The sequence below is a fragment of the Haliotis rufescens genome, unplaced genomic scaffold (assembly GCF_023055435.1).
Source record: "Haliotis rufescens isolate VD_foot unplaced genomic scaffold, xgHalRufe1.0.p SCAF_1, whole genome shotgun sequence".
In the NCBI taxonomy this organism is placed as follows: domain Eukaryota; kingdom Metazoa; phylum Mollusca; class Gastropoda; order Lepetellida; family Haliotidae; genus Haliotis; species Haliotis rufescens.
Window position 1 is genome coordinate 8,233,219 of NW_025963779.1, and position 21,924 is coordinate 8,255,142.

The 21,924-nt window shown below is 37.7% G+C and overlaps 2 protein-coding genes across 2 annotated transcripts in view; both read left to right on the forward strand.

Annotated features, from left to right (window-relative positions):
- LOC124136674 (zwei Ig domain protein zig-8-like) overlaps positions 1-21,924 on the forward strand; it is a 429,679-nt gene that overhangs the window by 62,017 nt on the left and 345,738 nt on the right. The gene's annotated exons all lie outside the window — the stretch shown is intronic.
- On the forward strand, positions 969-2,123 carry LOC125374339 (adenylate cyclase, terminal-differentiation specific-like). The gene has a single exon (XM_048386726.1). The coding sequence runs from the start codon at positions 969-971 to the stop codon at positions 2,121-2,123; it is 1,155 nt and encodes a 384-aa protein (XP_048242683.1).

A 21,924-nucleotide genomic window follows, 5' to 3' on the forward strand; every position in this document is an offset into this window, starting at 1 on the left:
TCGTAAGAGATGACTAACAGGATCAGCTGGTCAGCCTCACTGACTTGGTTGATGCATGTCATTGTATCCCAATTGCGTGGATCGATGCTTATGATGTCATTCTCTGGATTGCCTGGTCCAGACTCGATAATTTACAGACCACCGGAATAGTGTTGAGTGCCTTAAAAAACAAAGAAACAATAAGAAAAACACCTGTCATACAGAAGACCTGCATATCTGGGAACAGTGTATGAAGCCCCATGCTTGGTGCTTCCAAATGTAATGATGCTTGAATATTACTAAAACCTGGGACAATAAAATCACCCAGTCAAATCACTTCTGTCAAAACACATCTCCTACATCTGCTGATACAGCAGCCACTTCCCTGTGGATATGATATAGTTTCAATTGTAACCACTTGTTGTATAGGCCATATTGAAAATGTCACTCTGGCTCCTTACTGGTCATGTTGTCAGCTGTTTGTCATATTTAGGATTCAATTAGCATGTAATTGGGCATGCATTATTCATGTAATAAATGCAAATGTGTGTTACACAGTGTTAAATCTCTAGCTTGTTGCCATGAAATAGTTTAACCATAGACATTAGTCTGTTGAAATGCATGAAATATGAAATAAGTAACAACCACAAGACTGAGAGTGCAATGGGCATAGTTTTGTTTACATCATCATAATTACTTGCTTAGAAATAACAGAGACAACTCTTTCCATGGTCACAAGAAATTTCTGCTAAAAGTCCATTATATGATTCTTACCATACCATAGGCATGTTTTTATGAAATCATCACCATAATCACTTTAAAACAGTGATGATTCCAGGTGTTTGTGAAAAGGTGATTGTCCTGCCTCAGCGGTGGCACCCATTACAAACACATACAAAGGCAAGTCAATGGTTCACTTGAACAAGAAATGGAACATGTGGTAAAAGGTCAAAATAGGGAATTGCATCAAACATCAGAAATGTTGTTGAATGCTGCAGCCAACAATATTCCTGCTATGTCATGTCACAAGAACAGAGTACAGCAACAGACGCAAGAACACAGTACAGCCACAGACACAAAAACAGAGTACAGCCACAGACACAAGAACACAATACAGCAACAAGCACAAGAACACAGTACAGCAACAGACACAAGACGTGGTACAGCCACAGACACAAGAACACAGTACAGCCACAGACACAAGAACACAGTACAGCAACAGACACAAGAACAGAGTACAGCAACAGACACAAGAACACAGAACAGCCACAGACACAAGAACAGAGTACAGCAACAGATACAAGAACACAGTACAAACAACAAGAACAGAGTACAGCCACAGACACAAGAACACAAGAACACAATACAGCAACAGACACAAGAACACAGTACAGCCACAGACACAAGAACAGAGTACAGCAACAGACACAAGAACACAGTACAAACAACAAGAACAGAGTACAGCCAGACACAAGAACACAATACAGCAACAGACACAAGAACACAGTACAGCCACAGACACAAGAAAAGAGTACAGCCACAGACACAAGAACACAATACAGAAACAGACACAAGAACACAGTACAGCAGCAGACACAAGAACACAGTACAGCCACAGACACAAGAACACAGTACAGCCACAGACACAAGAACACAGTACAGCAGCAGACACAAGAACACAATACAGAAACAGACACAAGAACACAGTACAGCCACAGACACAAGAACACAGTACAGCAGCAGACACAAGAACACAATACAGAAACAGACACAAGAATAGAGTACAGCAACAGACACAAGAAAAGATTACAGCAACAGACACAAGAACACGTACAGCAACAGATGGAAGAACAGAGTACAGCCACAGACACAAGAACACAGTACAGCCACAGACACAAGAACACATACAGCAACAGATGGAAGAACACAGTACAGCCACATACACAAGAATAGAGTACAGCCACAGACACAAGAACACAGTACAGCAACAGACACAAGAACACAGTACAGCAACAGATGGAAGAACACAGTACAGCCACATACACAAGAATAGAGTACAGCCACAGACACAAGAACACAGTACAGCAGCAGACACAAGAACACAGTACAGCCACACACACAAGAACACGTACAGCAACAGATGAAAGAACACAGTACAGCCACAGATACAAGAATAGAGTACAGCCACAGACACAAGAACACAGTACAGACACAGACACAAGAACACAGTACAGACACAAGAACACAGTACAGACACAAGAACACAGTACAGCCAGACAGAAGAACACAGTACAGCAGCAGACAGAAGAACACAGTACAGCAGCAGACACAAGAACACAGTACAGCCACAGACACAAGAACACAGTACAGCCACAGACACAAGAACACAGTACAGCAACAGATGGAAGAAGAGTACATAAACAGACAAGAAGAAAGTACATAAACAACACAAACACAAGACCCAGGGATCATGTTACCTGAGCAATATGTTACCTGAAGATGTGGCAAGTAAGTAGAGACCTCTTTCCAAGTCCTATAATTACCAACTTTTGCAATGTCAGTATTTAGCCTTATTATTCTAAATCAATATATCTATTTCAAACTTTCGAAAGTTTTATGTTTCAATTTCTAATTAGATTGCTAATGATTTCTGTTATTACTTCAAGATATATTTAAGGACTTCTATTTGTTATTCTGATTGCTACAGTATTTTCTGAGATAGAACTACAGTACTTTAAGGTATAATGTTGTCTTAGACATATTACATCCTAATCAAACTTAAACAAAAACCATTAAAGTATTAAGTCTTCGAAGAAATACCTCCCATTATATGTTGACAGAGTAAAGGCAAGATAAAGATGAAACTTAATATGTCATGAGACATTGGTAAAATCTAATCTAAATAAAGAGTAGGAAATATTTCGAGACTTTGGTAATTACAGTATTTTGCTCTGTAAACAGTGGACATGTTCTTACATTCAAATCAATGAGAGACATTATATACTGACCAACAAAAGTTCCTGTGACATTGAATAAGATTTAATGCAAAGTTATGTTTTTTACCAAATCTGAAACAATTTCGGTTTGCAACAGATAAAAGACTCCTGTAAGTGTTCAAATGGTTTAATTTGCCAAACTGACTTCAGAAAATGTGTGATTTCATAAAAAAACCATGAACATGCCAAAATGTCAATTTACAAATCAGTAGCGTGTGTGTCCACCTCTGGTTGCGATGCAAGCAACACATCTTCGTCTCATGGAATGGACAGGGCGTTGCACAAAGTCCTGTGGGATATCTGTCCATATCTGCTGGAGCATGTTTCGAAGTTCCTGGAGTGTCTGTGGGACACGTGGTTGACGTCGAAGGCGCCTATTCATCTCATCCCACATGCGATCGATTGGTGAGAAATCAGGGGAACGAGCCGGCCAGGGGATGACATTCACGTTGTTTTGTTGAAGAGAATTCTGAACAAGTCGAGCAATATGAGGCCGGGCGTTGACATGTTGAAAGGTAATGCCTGGGCCATAACGATGCAAAAAATGGTAGAACAACAGGGATGATTATCTCGTCGCGGTAGCGCTGTTCATTGAGATTTCCCTCTACCACTAACAAACAGGTCCTCTGTTGTGCTGTAATCCCACCCCATACCATAACGCTGCCGCCCCCGAACCGATCTTCTTCCATGACACAATCATTGACGTAACGTTCACCTCGACGTCGGTACGCTCAAATCAGTCCATCGCTGTGGCTGCGGTGAAAACGAGACTCGTCAGTAAATAGAACTTGTCCCCACGCTGTCTGCACCACTGTAGACATGCTTGACGGTGGTTTCCTGTCAAAATGGGATGTCTGGCGGGTCTTCTGGCGACAATCCCTGCACATCTGAGGCGATGACGTACGGTTTGTGAAGATATTCGTCGAAGGCCAGGGATGCTCCTTGCAGTCACTGTTGCTGACTGGATTCGATTTTGTAGGTGTGTTTGAATCCAGTTTTCTTGTCGATTATTGGTCACGCGTGGCCTGCCACTCCGAGGATGGTCTCTGACTGCATTCGTCTGTTGCCAACGTTGCCATAAACGCAAAATGGGGTTTCTGTGGACGTTGTCTTGCAACATCAGGTTGACTCGATCCTGCTTCAAGCATACCAATGCCTCGCAGACGCTCATTTTCGGACAGGCGTGGCATTTCGTAATGTTGAATAATTGCGTAATTTTGTTGTTTTTCTGAGTGGTTGTTGTCAGCACGAAGCTAAACAATGCATATTTAATCTCGTTAACGCACATGTTTTTATACCCATTTTTGGGTAGTGAAATGCATGGGGCTTGCATAAAAGTCAACTTTTGGATGGAATGCATGCTTTTCTGTAGCAGTTGCTATTTTTGTGACTTGATTCCATACATGTACTACAATATTGAAAACCAAAATATTGGTGTCACAGGAACTTTTGTTGTTGAGTATATGCATCTATACATGGACCCATTGTTTTGCTCAAAACATACAAGATCTCGAGAGATGTGGTGATAACAATATTTTGCAAGAAAAACAATGAACACTTTCTTACATTTAAATTAATAAGAGACATTCAATTTATCTATACATGGACTCATTGTTTAACTCAAAACATACAAGATCTCGAGATGTTTTAATAACAATAGTTTGCAAGAAGAACAATGGACACTTTCTTACACTCAAATCAATAAGAGACATTCAATTTATTTATACATGGACTCATTGTTTAACTCAAAACATAAACTATTATGACGTCAATGTCAGCATTGTAATGCAGATTTGTCCTGATTCAGACTCTTGGTTTCACACCACCATGCCCTGCTGGTGAGTTTACGAAGTGGTACTGTAAATCTTGACATTAAATGCAATCATTGCATCCAAAGTCTTTGATGTTATATTATTGGGTATCTATTAACTGCATTTGCTATTCGCTCTTTCCAGCCTAGATTACAAGAAAATACACATGGTAATCTTATTTAATCATCTGCATGTCAAACATACTTAGCATCACAGGAAATACAAGTTAATTGGTAAATCATCATGTCCAATGATGTTTAAATTCAAATTTTAAATCTTTCTTGTCACCTGTTCGTTCACATGAAGGTCACGAGGGGAGGTCCTTTTGTCAACAGTCTGTTTGAGATATAAATACGAAGTATAATTAACACAAACAAAGAGCACACATTTTTCACATTAATTTCACCCTGCTATTAATTTCAAGATATACAGTATACCGCCAAAACTCTTCCTACATTCCAGCTTTCCTTCCACTTTCAGGTGACAAGCTTGTTGACATGACTAAAATAGTGTTCAATATTCTGCTACTCCCAATTCTCTCACTCACTCACTCCACAGTAAGTTGAGAAGCACCACATTTCAAGCCCTACTGACTCTGAAATTAATAATAGTCTACTTTAATTAAATTATGAGATTTTCTGTCAAAGGAGTGTCCCAAATCAGTCGCTGTGACAACAGGAGCATCAATATTAAATGGATGCTGAATCGGATCCTATCAGTATTTGAAACATTGTACAATTAGGAATTGAAAACAGATGCGCCGACTTGATGAATAACAAATCAATTATAATGTTAACTTTCTATAGAAGTTGCATCCCTCTGAGATGTATTAATATAGCAAAAACGTTTTAAAAATGTTATAAATTCAGGATAAAAATCACTACAGTTTTTGCAGGTTTTTGTTTGCCAGTGTCGGTTGGATTAATTCTCCGTTTATTTTATGTTATATATTCCAAATACTGCATGAATCATTTAACCATTGTATCGTTTATCTCACTGATGCTAAAGCAGCTCATTTAGATCCTGGAAAACTCTTCTTCCAGTGCTACCTAACACTTCGTTTCAAGAATGTAGTCATTATTTTGTCAACCTTAAAGTGTAAACTGCTACTGCCGTCACAATATGTATAATTTACCGTTATAACATATGATAACAATCTGGGTGCCTGGCTGGCCCAGTCGTCTAAGCTGCTGCAATTTGCTTTGCAGAATTGCGTCCCTTGGGCACATCAAAAACCTTTGATTGTGGGTTCCAACCCTGGTTCGCCCTGATTATGTTTCTAGGTTTGTCAGCACCATACATGTGCTCGTGCGTTTCACCGAAGTGGTAATCGTTTATAACCTGTATCACTTCAGGCTTTCGTCCCACAATAAGTAGCATGCCATGATATAACTGGAATACGGTTCAAAACAGCATTAAACCCAACTCACTCACTCACTCATAATAGCAATTTATCTCACAGCTGAGCAAAACCAATCGTTTATCTGCTTGTGTTGAAAGCTTTCATCTCCACCATCGGTTGTCAGCCTTTATAGTGGATGGAGGTATTAGGATATCTAATCGTCTTGTGTGATCCTCTTAATTAGTGATGGCTTTGTATGTATCATTAGAGTATCATCAGGGGCTGCAAAAACCATTCCATCTAAATTCCAGCCATTTCCCAGCGCTGGTAAACTGTTTAGGTTTGGCAATAGTACCATGTTAGAGGAGAAGGGATTTATTGTATAACATATATTTGCCGGCCATTAGATGGGTGATAAGTGCCATGATGCTTTAAGTTCGTCAGATCCACTTATTGGAAACACAAGCTTTTTTGGTAACATTAGGGAACAAAAACTGCTGAGTATTTCAGCTGGTCCCAGCTGGATTTGCCAGTATTATCAAGTCCTGCGTCTCAAGTTACTCATGCACGGTTTCAAAGAATTAATGTAAAATGATTATACTCACGAATGTTTAATTCCATTAAATTTGAGCCATTCTTTCAAGAACCTTTTTGAAAATAATATACACCTCCTTAGGACTGACAATTTGACCATTATCAAACCTAATGTGAAATTTAGGATGAAAGCAAATGCAGAACATCAATATGTTGAACACAAGTTGTAAACACTTTTGAATACCAATGTCAACAACATTGAAAAAATATTTTATCATTTCATTGGAACTGTGAAAAATATATGTGAAAATTGAATTAATTTTAGATTGCTTTTCTCATTGTGAATTCAAATGGTCCAGTGAAGACAAGTGGACTACAAGTGTCCAAGAATCCCATCCTGAGTAAACTGATGTTAAAAATCAGTGATGTAAGAACAATGTCATGTCTTTATGTATGCTGTATGTATTCACACTGCCAAGAGCTGTATGTATACTACTCAAATAAAAATAAGGACAGATTAACTGTAGTAATATGAAAGAATCAGGTGGTCCTTAACTTATTTTGGTTGTATACATGATGGCATTACAGATTAACTGTAGTAATATGAAAGAATCGTCAACTGTTTTTGGGTAGTGTATGATGCAATACATTTATATTGCTATGAGGTTCACTGTAGCTATCACTGTATTTTGAAATGGATGATTTGTCATGATATAGCTGAAATATTGCTGTTGTGATGTTAAATTTTAACTCACTCACTGAAATGGATGATATGACAAGTTACGCTTACCCTTTCAGAGCATTACCAATTTGTAATTTTTCATCGTGACAGACCAATTTAGTTCCTTGGTTTATGCATGAGTCTACGTTAAACCTTTCAAAGGTAATAACATTAATTAAAAAAAATGAAAATGAAAAGGTGCTGATTTTGACGTGTTAGAACCTCTTTTTATTGGTATTTTTGTTTCAAATTTCAGTTAAAGAGCTCCTACCGCAAATCGCCTCAGATTTGTTCCAGTGCTACATGTTGACATATTGATGAAGTAGCAAGTACAAAATTCATAAGAAAAGCAAAGTGGTCTGGCATCATGTAGTTTTGTTTAACACACACGAAGGCCGATTCTATACCCTTTTCATATTCTGCTTTCATTCGTTCTGTATGTAGCTGTAGAATATATTCATAGATGTGAAGATTTTGCAGTGGTGTGGCGCAATGTATCACTTCCCCATGTTGGGATTCCAAAGAAGATCCCTGTGAGAATTCTGGATTAGAATTGGTGGTCCCCAGCAACCAATGCTTGTCATGGGAAGTGATTATATGGATGAGGTGGTGAAGCTTGGTGGCTTGGCTGATTGAGTGTCAACATGTGCTGGACACTATGCATAATATCACAGAGTTGTCTCATTTTGACTACATATTTTACAGGCCACTGCTGTATTGTTGGAAGGTGCCTGCTGGAATATTATGCAGTGTTAAACAACAAAGAAACTGAGAAATAATAGATCTAATAACACTTTGTAGATGGCTGTAGCATTAATTCTGTTATTCTGTCGTTTTAATCCCATATCAGTCTCGGAGCAACTAACATCGTTTATTCATGAAACATAAAAGCCTATGCTTTCACCCACAAGTGACTATATCACAAAGATACATGAAAACGGTTGAACTGCATGACACTTGTCCGATTTTCAGGATTTATTCAAATGAAACCTTACCAATGATTAACCAGGAATAAGTGATGAAGACAGTGTGTCTCCTGACAGTTTTATTGTGTATGAAGGAATGGTTGTTTGGTACTATTATGTAGATTTATAAAATCAGGAATTTAGATTTGCCTGGAGGCATACCAATGGCTGCTGAATGGCAGTTGACTTTCTGATATACATCAAACAGGGGTGATTGGGTAGTCTACAGTTGTCGTCGCACTGGTCACAATGGTAAAATGTGTGACACACTATGATGTGGCTTGAGTATTGATTAATAAGAGTTGTATAAAACTCATGCTCACATTCTGTCACTTATAGGGTAATTGAGACAAGATTTTGTTGAGGGTCACACCTGTTTTCTGTTGTGTAGGGACATATAAGGCATGTGTATGTGGTACTATACTTTAACATAATGTAGTCAAAGTATGATGTTAAATTACAATTGACTGTCTGAAGACGTGATGTTAAATTACAATTGACAGTCTGATGGCATGTGATGTAATATTACAATTGACAGTCTGAAGACGTGATGTTAAATTACAATTGACTGTCTGAAGATGTGATGTTAAGTTACAATTGACAGTCTGATGGCAGGTGATGTAATATTACAATTGACAGTCTGAAGACGTGGTGTTAAATTACAATTGACCGTCTGAAGATGTGATGTTAAGTTACAATTGACAGTCTGATGGCAGGTGATGTAATATTACAATTGACAGTCTGAAGACGTTGTGTTACATTACTATTGACAGTCTGAAGAGATGATGTTAAATTACAATTGACAGTCTGCTAAATATTGTACCATTAAATAATTTGACTCTGTAGCTACAACATCAATTTCATTAAAATATACTATTATAATTCCACACTGTGTAAAAGTCTGCAGAATCTTTTACTGATTATTTTTAGAAATAGCTAATTATTCCTCATGTGAATAGTTTCTTTTCATTTGATGTTGATTATATATTAAGATTCCTTCAGACATAATAAACAACAAAATTGAAGTTTTTATCATGTTTTTGATGGTTGTTGTGTTTAAAGAATGACAAAACAGTAGGCAATGTTCTTCCATTGGTCTTTGCACAGCATACTTTAAGGATCACTTAAGCTACTCTGAAGCATTAAAAGTGCATATTCATGAGATGTATGGCCTAATAAACAAATCTCTACCCAATGGTTCTACACTCTCAGGATAAACGTAGTCTCAGCTTGGCACATAATAGAAGTAGCTACCCACTTCTTGGTTTGGCAGATCCACGGTAAGACAAATGGATGGCCTAATTGCACAAGTTTGGGAAATGCATTTACCATACAAGTAATGTGTAGCAGGAGTTAGTTTAATCTGAATGGAAATGAGACGTAGCAACATGGACAATTAAGACTAGGTAGGGGTTCCATGTACTCGCAGCCGATTGCTTTCCGCAGCTGTCATGGCGGCAACGGAAAGTCGGCTCAACAGCTGATGCTCAGACTTAACGCTTCTCTCTGCTTTTCTATTAAAAATTGGCACTGAATAATGGTTTCCTGGGTTACACTTTATGTAGCTCTTCAACAGGATAATTCAATTGACATATGTTTGTCTATCAGTCTTTAATAGCTTTAGGTGTGTTCAAAAAATTGTGTCATGTTGATTGCCAAGCTTGTACTCCTACTTCGATGTATGTGGTGTTTGTTACACAATTTATTTTTGGTGGTAAGTGCTTGATTAAAATATCACAATGAACCATTTATTGTAGAACATGTAATCAGAATTCTTGGGATTTATCTAGGATTCTAAACTAAGTGTTCTTGGCAGTCAGATTGGGAAAATATTTTCCGTTCTTCTGAATTTGGATTTTTTTAAAGTTCTTATGTCAGAGGCATTTTAACATGATATTTTAACTTTGCATTCATACTCTTCTTTTTAATGGCCCTGTTATGAGTAAATACAATTTAATTCACATTTGGGAATTGTTACTGACATTTGCTGCAGCCTTGGGACTGAATATTGGGAGGTCTGCCAGTCTACTGTCTACTGAGTCTGATAGAACCATCTTGGGAGGTCTTCCTGTCTACCAAGTATGATAGTGCTGTGACCATCTTGGGAGGTCTTCCTGTCTACCAAGAATGATAGTACTGTGACTATCTTAGGAGGTCTTCCTGTCTACCAAGTATAACAGTACTCAGTGACCATCTTGTGAGGTCTTCCTGTCTACCAAGTATGATAGTGCTGTGACTATCTTGTGAGGTCTTCCTGTCTACCAAGTATGATAGTACTATGACCATCTTGGGAGGTCTTCCTGTCTACCAAGTATGATAGTACTGAGACCATCTTGTGAGGTCTTCCTGTCTACCAAGTATGATAGTACTGTGACCATCTTGTGAGGTCTTCCTGTCTACCAAGTATGATAGTACTGAGACCATCTTGTGAGGTCTTCCTGTCTACCAAGTATGATAGTACTGTGACCATCTTGTGAGGTCTTCCTGTCTACCAAGTATGATAGTACTGAGACCATCTTGTGAGGTCTTCCTGTCTACCAAGTATGATAGTACTGTGACTATCTGAGTCAGACAGTACTGTTAGGTGAGGTGAAATTGGGTTTAACATCGCCTCCAAGTTTGTTGCACTTATATAGAGACGTGCATGTGTGTGTGTAAGTGTGTGTGTGTGTGGCTGCTTGTACTTGTTCGGACTGATGCAGTATAAAAGTGCTAGCTCACTGAGATACCATGCCACAGTTTAACATGAATACCCCACTCAGATACAGTATACTGACTCCGAGACGACCAGTCCTTGTTTTAGCCTCTTAATGCCGAGCGCCAGATTGGGTAACAACAAGTACCATCTTTTGGTATGATGCGGCCGGGGATTGAACCCCGGACAGAACTGTGACCATCTTGGAGGTCTCTTGGTCTACTGAGTATGATAGTACCGTGACCATCCTGGGAGGTCTTCCTGTCTACTGAGTAGGTGAGTACTTGCTGATAGTGCGCATCTGGGTTAGAATATGTCTTCAGCAACCCATGATTGTCGTAAGAGGTGACTTATCTTGCCGTAAGAGGCGACTAACAAGATCGGGTGAAGTCTTTGGAAGGCATTTAAAAGTGATAATCATAAGGAAGGAATTTATGGATGTCAGCTTCGGAGTATGTGCTTATACTCCTTCATCAGGTGGTCAGGCTTGCTGACTTGGTTAATGCATGTCATGGTATCTCAATTGTGTGGATCAATGCTCATGATATCTATCACTGGATTGTCTGGTCCAGACTCAGTTATTTACAGAAATATATAGCTGGAATATTGCTGAGTGTGGCATTAAACAACAAACATCTGAACAAAAACAAACCAAGTATGATTATAAGCACTGTGACACTGACCATTTGGCAGGTGTACCTGTCTACTTAGTGTGACAGTATTGTGATGGAAGCTAAGGATATTCTTCAGTACATAAACCTCAAGTCAACACAGATTTGTTCTTGACATACCTCTGGACATATAGGAAAACATTAAAAGGATGATCTGGCCTCATGCCGTCTTGTTTAATAGCCAATTTGGTACTCATTTCATATGCTCCTTTATTTCATTCAGTCTACAACTATTGAAGAGATTTCGTAATATGAAGATTTTTAAATGGATTTGTGGAATGCACCACTTTAGTAACCTCATGAAGGTATTCAAGGAAGCGCCACATGGGGATTGTAAGTTAGAATTGGTCATCCCCAGCAACCTATGCTTGTCATTAGAAGTGACTATATGGTTAATGTGTCATCATTCCCTGAAAGTGTGGGCTGTTGCCCTCAATATCAATCACTGGTTTGTCTGTTCTATTCTTACAAGCATTTGTTGAGTTTTTTTGTTTTCTGCATTATTTGAGTATCAAGTGAACTATACCCAATCTTTTAGTCCATTCTTCTATCTGTCTCTGTGTCTTAATGACCGTATATGGAAGAGGAAAGTGTTCAGCGAGGTTCACCTTTACCCTTGTTATGGCCATACAAGGAAACATTTTTGAGAAGTATGTATGATTTGTTTTATTTCGTTTCATTCCTCACTCTGGAAAATTCCAGCTGTATGACAGCAGTTTGTAATATAATCAAGTGTGGAACCGACCACCCAGTGATTGACATCATGAGCAATAGGGCGGGGCGGAGTAGGACTCGGGTACCCACAGGACTATACCCGGACTCGTGGTTTGTCACGTGATAAATTGTTTAATGAAAAAAATGATCTAAAACTCTATGGTTATACTACAAGTCAGTGTTGTTCACATTTATTTCTGACAATGCACCCATTCCTTCTGACTTTTATATGTTTGAATAAAGATAAAACTCCATGCAGTAAACTTCAGTGTATGCATGACCAGATCGTTTTACACATGTATTTAAATACATTTTGCCAGGGCTACGGTCTAACTTTTCCAAATCGGACAGTTTGTACCTATCTCTTAATATCTACAATGGGTACCTTGGTAGGGTCGGGTAATAGGGTGGAGGGTACCCGGATTGTAAATTTGGACTCGTCCCAGCCCTAATGAGCAATCTATCAACGTAATTGGAATACGATGACAAGCATCAACCAAGTCTGTGAGTCTGACCAGCCGTTCTTGTTAGTCGCCTTTTATGACAAAGAGTGGGTTGCTGAAGACCGATTCTTCGTGGGGGAGTAGATAGAAAGACAAGAGGATGATAACACTAGAGATCTGCACCAGTGAGAAGATTTGAAATGAGGCCCAACTGCTGTACTGTGGTGCATTAATAGAAACCTGTCAGGATTAGTGATTTAAGTCCCCAATTAAGATATGTTTATGTCATGGATATGTTAGAAAGATCAAAGTAATCGAGATAAGAATTTAGAGAAAGAAACATAGGTTCAAACAGGGTGTGACATTCATTGTCAAATTGGGGAAAATTCTTCACAGACAAAAACTGGTTGAGGATCCCCATAATCTGGGTTATGTCTCACTAATGAACATGAATCAAACGGTCATTACCATCATCAAACCGTCATTAGCAGCATCAAACAGTCATTAGAAAAGCCACTTTGTTTAGCAGTGATAGCTTCCATATGACTATCCTCCCACATGAAACTTGAACCCTAGTTCTTAAGCCATTCACAGCAACTTACGAGTCTTTTTACTACTTATTTACGAAGTTAATTGTGAGGAGTCACACCTATGATTCTACATTGAGGTTTGGCACTGGGTGTGTTTTGTTTGGATACCAATCTTTGCATATCATTTACCTGAATGAGAGGAAGATGCTAACACCATGGCCAGTCGGATAATGTTTGGATCCAAGTTTTTTACTGTGGTATGAATTTGTGAATGTCATTAATTTTATGTCAAGAGTGAATAAATTTGGAATCTGTTTCGGCGGATAATCAAGACTGGTTAATCTCTGGTGTATTTTATGTAATACTGCTTTCAGGGAATTTGAGTTTAATATCTGCATATCTGCTTTATTCAAGAGGAAAGCCCAAAGTTATGCAGGTAGTCATAGACATGGATGTGGTACTGACAAACCAAGAATCATACATGGGCTCGATCTCACTCATCTTTGATATGAATCTTGACAGATGTTCACATGTTCAGTCAATTTTGTTCAAAATGTTATGAAATTTGATAAATGTGTAGATATCAGTGGGGCTCAACATATACTCTGCAAAAAAAGAATTGCAAAAGTAGAAAAATCGTAAGTATCCATCCAAAATTAATACCAAAAATGAATTGGTCAATTCTGCATGGATTGGGATTGATTTCTGTGGAAAAAATGAGGTATTGCTGAAATTTGGTGAAAAGATGGAAAAATCGCAAAAACACAACAACCTGACATGCATGTGCAACTTCACTTGTTTGGCTGTAACACGTTGGGTTTTCATTTGTATGCCATCAACAATCTTGTAGCAGGTGAACAGTGAAAACATGCCACGGCTGACGGAAGCTCAACGCAAGAACGCCTTCGGCCAACTGCAAACAGAAGAATCATCTTCAGCTTTGGCCAGGTATTTCCAAGTAGCACCAAACACCATTACAATTCTGTGGAACTGTTATCAGACAAATGAGACAACATGTGACCTTCCCAGATCCGGTTGACTACATATCACCACCAGAGCACAGGACAGATTAATACTAACGTGAAAGAACCACTGCGGCCACCACAACAACTTCAGCAACACCAGGATTGTGTAGGATATCAGTCCAGACAGGGAGGAACTGTTTACTCACTGACGGTATACGTGCTAGACAATAGTTCAAGGTGTCATTTTGAATGGCCTGCATCATCGGGTGCGACGTCAATGGTATCAAAGTTACAGCCACACCTGCAATGGAGACAATATACATCTAAATTCACTTTTGTGTTTCTACAGAGGCAATATGTTCGATTTTTGTGATATTTTAGATCTGATCTTGATTTGACCTTTACACTTGGACCACATTGAATGCTGAAACATATGGCCATTACTCAGACATGTTGTTTCATATTGTCATGAAATCTGGTATATGTGTGGCGGTCGGGTAGCCTAGTGGTTAAAGCATTCGCTCGTCAAGCTGAAGACCCAGGTTCGATTCCCGACATGGGTACAATGTGTGAAGCCCATTACTGGTGTCCCCAGCCGTGATATTGCTGGAATATTGCTAAGAGCGGCGTAAAACCATACTCACTCACTCTGGTATATGAGTAGTTTGTAGTGGGGCGCAACATACATGTAATCTTGCTGAAATATCTTATGGCCATTTCTCAACGATTTTTGTACAAAATATTAAGAACTTTGGTGTAGGACATGCTTACCATTTTCACACACACCTGGTGTCATCACCGGTTTTCAGTAATCCATTCATATAATTTCACCACTATTTTGCCATCTATGCCCAAATAAATCTGTTATGGCAGATAATAGAATAATTTATTCTCTGACATTGATGTTTTATATTTAGTTTAATTTGGGATGAAACATGTATGTAATGTTATTTGCATAACATTAAATTTTGACCTTGTTTTGACCCTGTGTTTTAGTTTTCTCAAAATACATACTTTGGCAAGAATGTTTCTCCTTATGATGACATCATATTTTCTTGAAATCATCACATTTTAGTGAAACATTTACTGAAACAATATTACATGATTGAGTATGACATCAAATGAATTTTGTGAGTTTGATGTCAAAGAGATGGCACAGTTCTGGTTATAAAGCATATCATTAAGGTGGGCTACTGTACCTTTGGGACATTGGTAGAAATTCCAAGCCTTGCATCATCAATACATAAGGGCGGGAAATAATGTAATTTCAAATCAATTTCAAATTTCACATACGTGTGTCTCTTCATAAACAAGATCAAATTCTGAAGGCCATTTTCACTTAAATGGAGCCTTGGCAAAAAAATAATTCTTCAAGTCAACTTTGTTCAATTTGGTTGTTTTATAAATCTTTTTCAATTACAAGAATAGTGGTTGTTTCTGGAGTCATACTTCAACATTGTTCAAGATGCCTTAGTAAGGCATAGATACATGACACCTAAGGTGCCTTGAGACATTTACAATCTTTCACTGTTATATTTTGCGTATCCAGGGAAACAAGATAAAGAGATAAGCTTTTAACAAAATAATTTGAGAATGTCTGTGTATTTACTTACATAGGAAAACATATTGTCTCTAGCTTAGCATCTCCATTGGAGTATATTTTGGCTAATTTCCCAAATAGGGCAAAGTCTCTGAAGATCACCTATGATAACGAAGGAACTCGGCAATATTCATATTCATATGTTGTGTTCGCTGGAATACAGGGAAATTGTCTGTTAGTGAATTATTTATGCATTTATCCCCATGTTCCACACATATATATTTATTTAGTTTTATTATGGCTTCATCCTCTGGTGGGCCTCCTCCATGGTCTAGTGGTTGGGCGTCGGCCCAGAGAGTGGAAGGTCGAGGGTACAATCTGCATCTTATCAAAAGACATTAAAAGATGGTACTTGTTGTTACCCTATCTGGCACTCGTTATTAAGGGGCTAAAATAATGACTGGTCGGCTCAGAGTCAGTATACTGTGTCTGAGTGGGGTATTCATGTTAAACTGTGGCATGGTATCTTAGTGGGCTAGCACTATAAACTTGGCATCAGTCCGGACTAGTACAAGCAGCCACACACACACACACATACATGCATGCACGTCACTTAATAAGTGCCAACATCTTGAACGCTATGTTAAACCCCATTTCACTTCACCTCATTCTCTGTTGATGGTTTGTTACAAATATATCACTTTGTACTCTTAGTACTGTATTAGTACTATTAGTATGAAGTCAGTGAATAATTATTACACATGTGCTTGGTATAGATTTTTGTAAACTTCCTTAAAACTATTTGGGTAATAAATAGAGGATATTTGACTTTTCATGTCAGATAACACTTTTGTCTTACCAAATGACCAGACAAAGTTGATATTTTCGATGAAATATACATTTTATTTGACAAGTAAAGTCAAATGTTGTATTTATTCTACATTTTCTTATTGATCTTCATGATCTTACTCACACTCGAAAAGTCAGTGAGGCAGACTGAAAGTCGTTCCAGCATGTTATTTCACTCAAATGAAAGTATTCAGAATTTCAGATAAATGCAGTATTAAATCACTATTAATACATAATAAATATCCATGATCAAAGCACCAACTGAATGTAGCTCATCAGTTTCCTGACTTGATCTATGTATGGGATTTGCATATATATAAACACAAGGATTTATGGCCTGGAGAATGACTTCAATTTTCTAACTGTCATTTTCCCCTTCATGTCAAGCAGTGTACACCATTACCCAGTAGTTCATGATTAAATCTCTCAACTATTGAAATACTCGACCAGTAGATCCTTTAATGCCAAAAAAACCATTACTTCATGTTCGTTAGAAAGTATTTGATCTAGCTGTGGTATTATGGAACTCACAAAAAGGGCAAATATTCTGAAACAATCGGATGATAAGTTACAAGGGCTGGCACATCGTATAACTTACCTCCCTTCACAAAAAACATTACTTTATTTGGGATGACTGCAATAAATATATGACCTGGCTGTGTCATTTGGTACCCAAAAGGTGTAGATAAGCCGAATTTTGAGGACCAGAAAAAGATTCTGTAGAATGGGTCGGCTTTATTTTATCTATGGGTTTCATTAAACTCTTTTTCTGTTGGTAAAAATGCTACATCGTATCGCTTCAGGTGAATGAACATCGCTATAATGTAAATGTGAAATTTACAATTAAATATCATTACACATAATGATTTTCCACTTTGATTGTATTTTTTGTCATGCTAGGCATTGTTTTATAGAGATTACCTTGTGTATTGTATTGCAAACTAAGCCGGAAGTAGCAATCAGCTGTACACACATTTTCTCCCAATCTACCGGTCAGTATGTTAAAACATACCAAAAATATAACGGAAATTTTTTTGGATGCAAGGATCAGAAAAGATAGTATCTTAAACTACTATTTTACTACTAATATTATATTCTGATATTGTGTTATTTTAATTGCAGGTTTTACCATATATCTTCAAAATAATGATAACCATACCCAAGGTCATGCGGTAGCACTTTTGTGAAATGTCGGATCTCGCTATTTCCATCGCAAAAACAATATGTTGACATTTCATTGTCAAACTACAACAAATATTACTTTTAACGACTCAAAGTATGGCAGTTATGATATATGTATTCATTCTCTGTCAACTGAGGTTTGTTTCAAAGTGTCATTCCCGTGAATGTCTAGCTGTGGTGATGTAGGGCTACTCATGTACTCATGGATGATTACAGACATAGCTGCATGTGTTCAGTAACGTAAATGATAAAAATCAATGTGAACTCGGCCACAAGGTCTAATATTTTATGATCAGTGTACATGTTTTGCAAAAAGTTCACTTTAATATTAATTCCTTCAAATAAGTCACGAAAATACCCATAAAAGTATGACACTGGGCATGCTATTTTAAATCACAACAAAAACACATGTGGCAGTAAGAAGGAGTCTTGACAGATAAAACTAAACTCCATCTGAGAAAGCAATGTTGTGACATTAATGGCACTCATGGGAGGACCATAATTTGTCAGCAAGCACTTGACTGTGATGGAATACTGACACAGTGATTCTTCATCCTGCCTCCAACTGCCATCAGGACCAGCGCTAATCTCACTCCTAGACTGTCTTAGATTAACCAAAGTGAACTGAAATGTCCAGTTCCTTCTTACTTAACTGGAGGCTGCACACATTATTAGTGTTGTTCTGACCATTTGAAGCATTAAAGATGTATGGCATTAACAGAAGGGCTATAGGTTTATGTTGTGTATGAGAGAATTTCTATTTATTATCAGTTCTAGACCATCTTGCATTCCATCTAAATGAACCCAAGTATGCAGTTACTAGCTCACCTGGAAATCAAGCAGGCTCATGTAATGTGTTTTGTCCATCACCTGTCTTCCCATCGTAAACTTTTGTATTTTTGACCTTTCCTTGGAAACTGCAAGGGCTGTGAAGCTGAAACTTTGCATAAAAGATCCCATGTATTGTCTTTAAAATTTTCTCACAGAATTTCCTATTCGATTTTAATCCATATTGACAATGTCAGTTTTGCCAATTATGATTATGAAATTTGATATGTATAAAATTTGTAGCATGTGGAATAATAATAACATAATATGTTTTTGTCATCTTTTGTATTTTTTATCTAGCCATGACCTTTGACTTTATGTACACTTTTGTCTAGTGATACAGCATTTTTTACTTATCCTCAGAAACTACAAGGCTTCTGAAGCTGAAACTTTGCATGAATATATGAATTTCCTAAGCTATGGTGTTTCTAAAGTGTACATTTAGAATTCTGTTTCAGTTTCAGACATGGTCACCACTGTAGCCATATTTTGAATTCCTTTAGAGGCTTTTACTCAGCCCTCTTGTTCTGAAATTTGGCATATTTGTAGTTAGTATGGGAGTATTTTGTCCTTTATTCTACATTTAATCCTTGACAGCTTAATCGTTAGTGTCACTTAAGTGAAAATGCTGTCAATGGAATTAAAAGTCCAGGTAGGTGCAAAATTATATGCAAAACCCAACCACTCTAGAACTAGCAGTCCTTCAAAGATAGGTCTCTTTTTTGCCACAGACTACTTTAAAGGTACATGACCCTGTGACCCCGACACCCCGACACTGACGTTCTTTGTTCCTTCTTTCATACAGTCTGGATAAACATGTCTATGTCTAAACAAGATTGTGGTCTGACCCGACTATATTGCATAGGTTCTTTAAGGAAACGTTCAGTAACAACCTAACTAAAACGACCAATTGCAATAGCCATTTTGGAAACTTTCATGAGCCACTGCAAGTCCAACACTTTCATTCCGGATTAGAGAAAAATACATGAATCAAAGTGCTTATTACCTTCAGTCTACTATTAGCCTGATTCTCTTTGGCAGCCATGTCGTGAAAGACAATGATCTGTATTTCATGATCGCAATAATGAAGGCGATGGCAGATGATATCATTATATCATATTCTTGACATTCTAATTGCACTTTAAAGGTGTCCTCACAATTACATTTTATGTGTATGAAGGGTTCTAGGTAATAAATTAGGTTGGGTTGATGTGTTCAACTTCACTTCTATGAAAGATCATATATGCATGTTTTGTTCATTGTCCTTAAAGCTGTTTGGCTATGGCATAATGTGTCTTCATATTCTTAACTCAATAGTCAGATAAAAGATGTGGGAACAAGAATGGTTAATTCCACTATTCTAAATCATATCTGTGACATGTTCTCTCAGATTGTCGATCATAGACTGTCAGGTGAGCTACAGTGCCTTTGACTTTGAATATCCCAGGAAGTTGTTACAATGATTCAGTTCTGAAGCATGCCCAGTCAGAAACTCATAATGATGGGGATTATTTCTGAATGTAGGCATTAAACAAACTTTCAAACTTTATGGATTTTGTTCTATGTAAACATCAAATATATAAACTTTTACTCAGTGAAATTAAGTTTCCCTGCATTTTTGTAGAAGTAAATTAATACAATTTGAGGACCCTATTTTGACAAGGTGTCATCCTTTGAGTCAAGAAATGATAACTCATTGACAAAATTGCAATAAACAAACTTATTTTCTCATCTTAAAAATTCTGTTTATTGAAAATTGGAAGCAACAAGAGAACAATCAACTATTTTATTGTCCAATTAGGATGTGAAATATGTTTGGCAAAAACACAGAGTTGCTGTTATTTCATGTTGTGCTGATCTTAGGACACCTCACATAAAAATGTCATATTTCTGAAGACCCACTTGGCGATAATGCATCTCTGAGCACTTAATGCCGAGGTTGCTTTAGAAGCAGATGATGTTTCCATGCCTGAGCCTCAGTGCACAACAGTATCACTTGTAGATGATGCATTTATCATCAGCTTCGCCAAAATCCTACAGATTACAACGTCATTCTCCAATGGGGCTGTCAGTGGAGTCATAAGTTGGTGAGGGAGGTCATTTATGTTAGCTGTCTTTCCTGTTGGATCTGACATGAAGGTGGGAGATATATATGGCTCATATTTGTTTTCATTATGTGTATGGGGCTGGTATGACAGATGGTAAGAATAGGCTGAAGAACAGGTGTGGTTATTGGTCATGTTACATGTACAACAAAGGTGATTTGTTTCAAAGGGTATTTAAAGCATGGATAAAGATGAGGATGGATTGTTCTTATCACTCCTGAAATGAATGAAAAATGTAACTCAGTGATTTGATATGACATAGTTCACTTTTGATGATGTTCACTTTTGATGATGATGATGATGATGATGATTATTATTATTATTACAATCACTGGATTGTCTGGTCCAGGCTCAATTATTTATAGCCTGACATCCTATAGCTGGATCATTAATAAATGTGCAATACTATATGAAGGGCCCTTATACAATACCAGTACATATCTCAATAGACTGGTCACGATATGATACATATCTCGATATGCCAGAATTACAACACAAAGCCATGAACTGAAATAGTAATGTTTGACTCTCAGAAACTGTGTTAGGACAGTAAATGATCATCCTTCATGGTAGGATATTCTACCTGGATTTCATGATGGGAGTTGTCCCCTATATTTCTCTTTAATTAGACTAGACAAGATTTACCACTTACCATGAAGGGTCACTGTTGGAAATTGTGAATATATCTAAAGTTTGGTACTGTCCAGTAGGTCCACCCATGGTACTGGTCAGCTCAGCAAAATTTAAAGTATGACAGCTCTTGTTTCTTGTTACTAGTTGTACCCAAGAAGCCAATTTGTCTGATATCCTACAGTCCTTCAGTGTGAGAGGGATGTGCAGGAAAAGAAGCCAATTTGTCTGATATCCTACAGTCCTTCAGTGTGAGCTTCCAAGGGATGTGCAGGAAAAGAAGCCAAACATCTACTTGGAGTTAGTCTAAAATTACCATAAATCAGATCCCTGTGTTTCTAATGGCACTGAGGTTCTGGCTTCCATTTACACATGTGGGTGCAATTTGTGAAGCCAATTCTTGGTGTTCCTATGTAGTTTGGGT

Coding starts and splice junctions, on each gene's coding strand:
- LOC125374339 (XM_048386726.1), top strand. CDS start 969: ATGCTGCAGCCAACAATATTCCTGCTATGTCATGTCACAAGAACAGAG.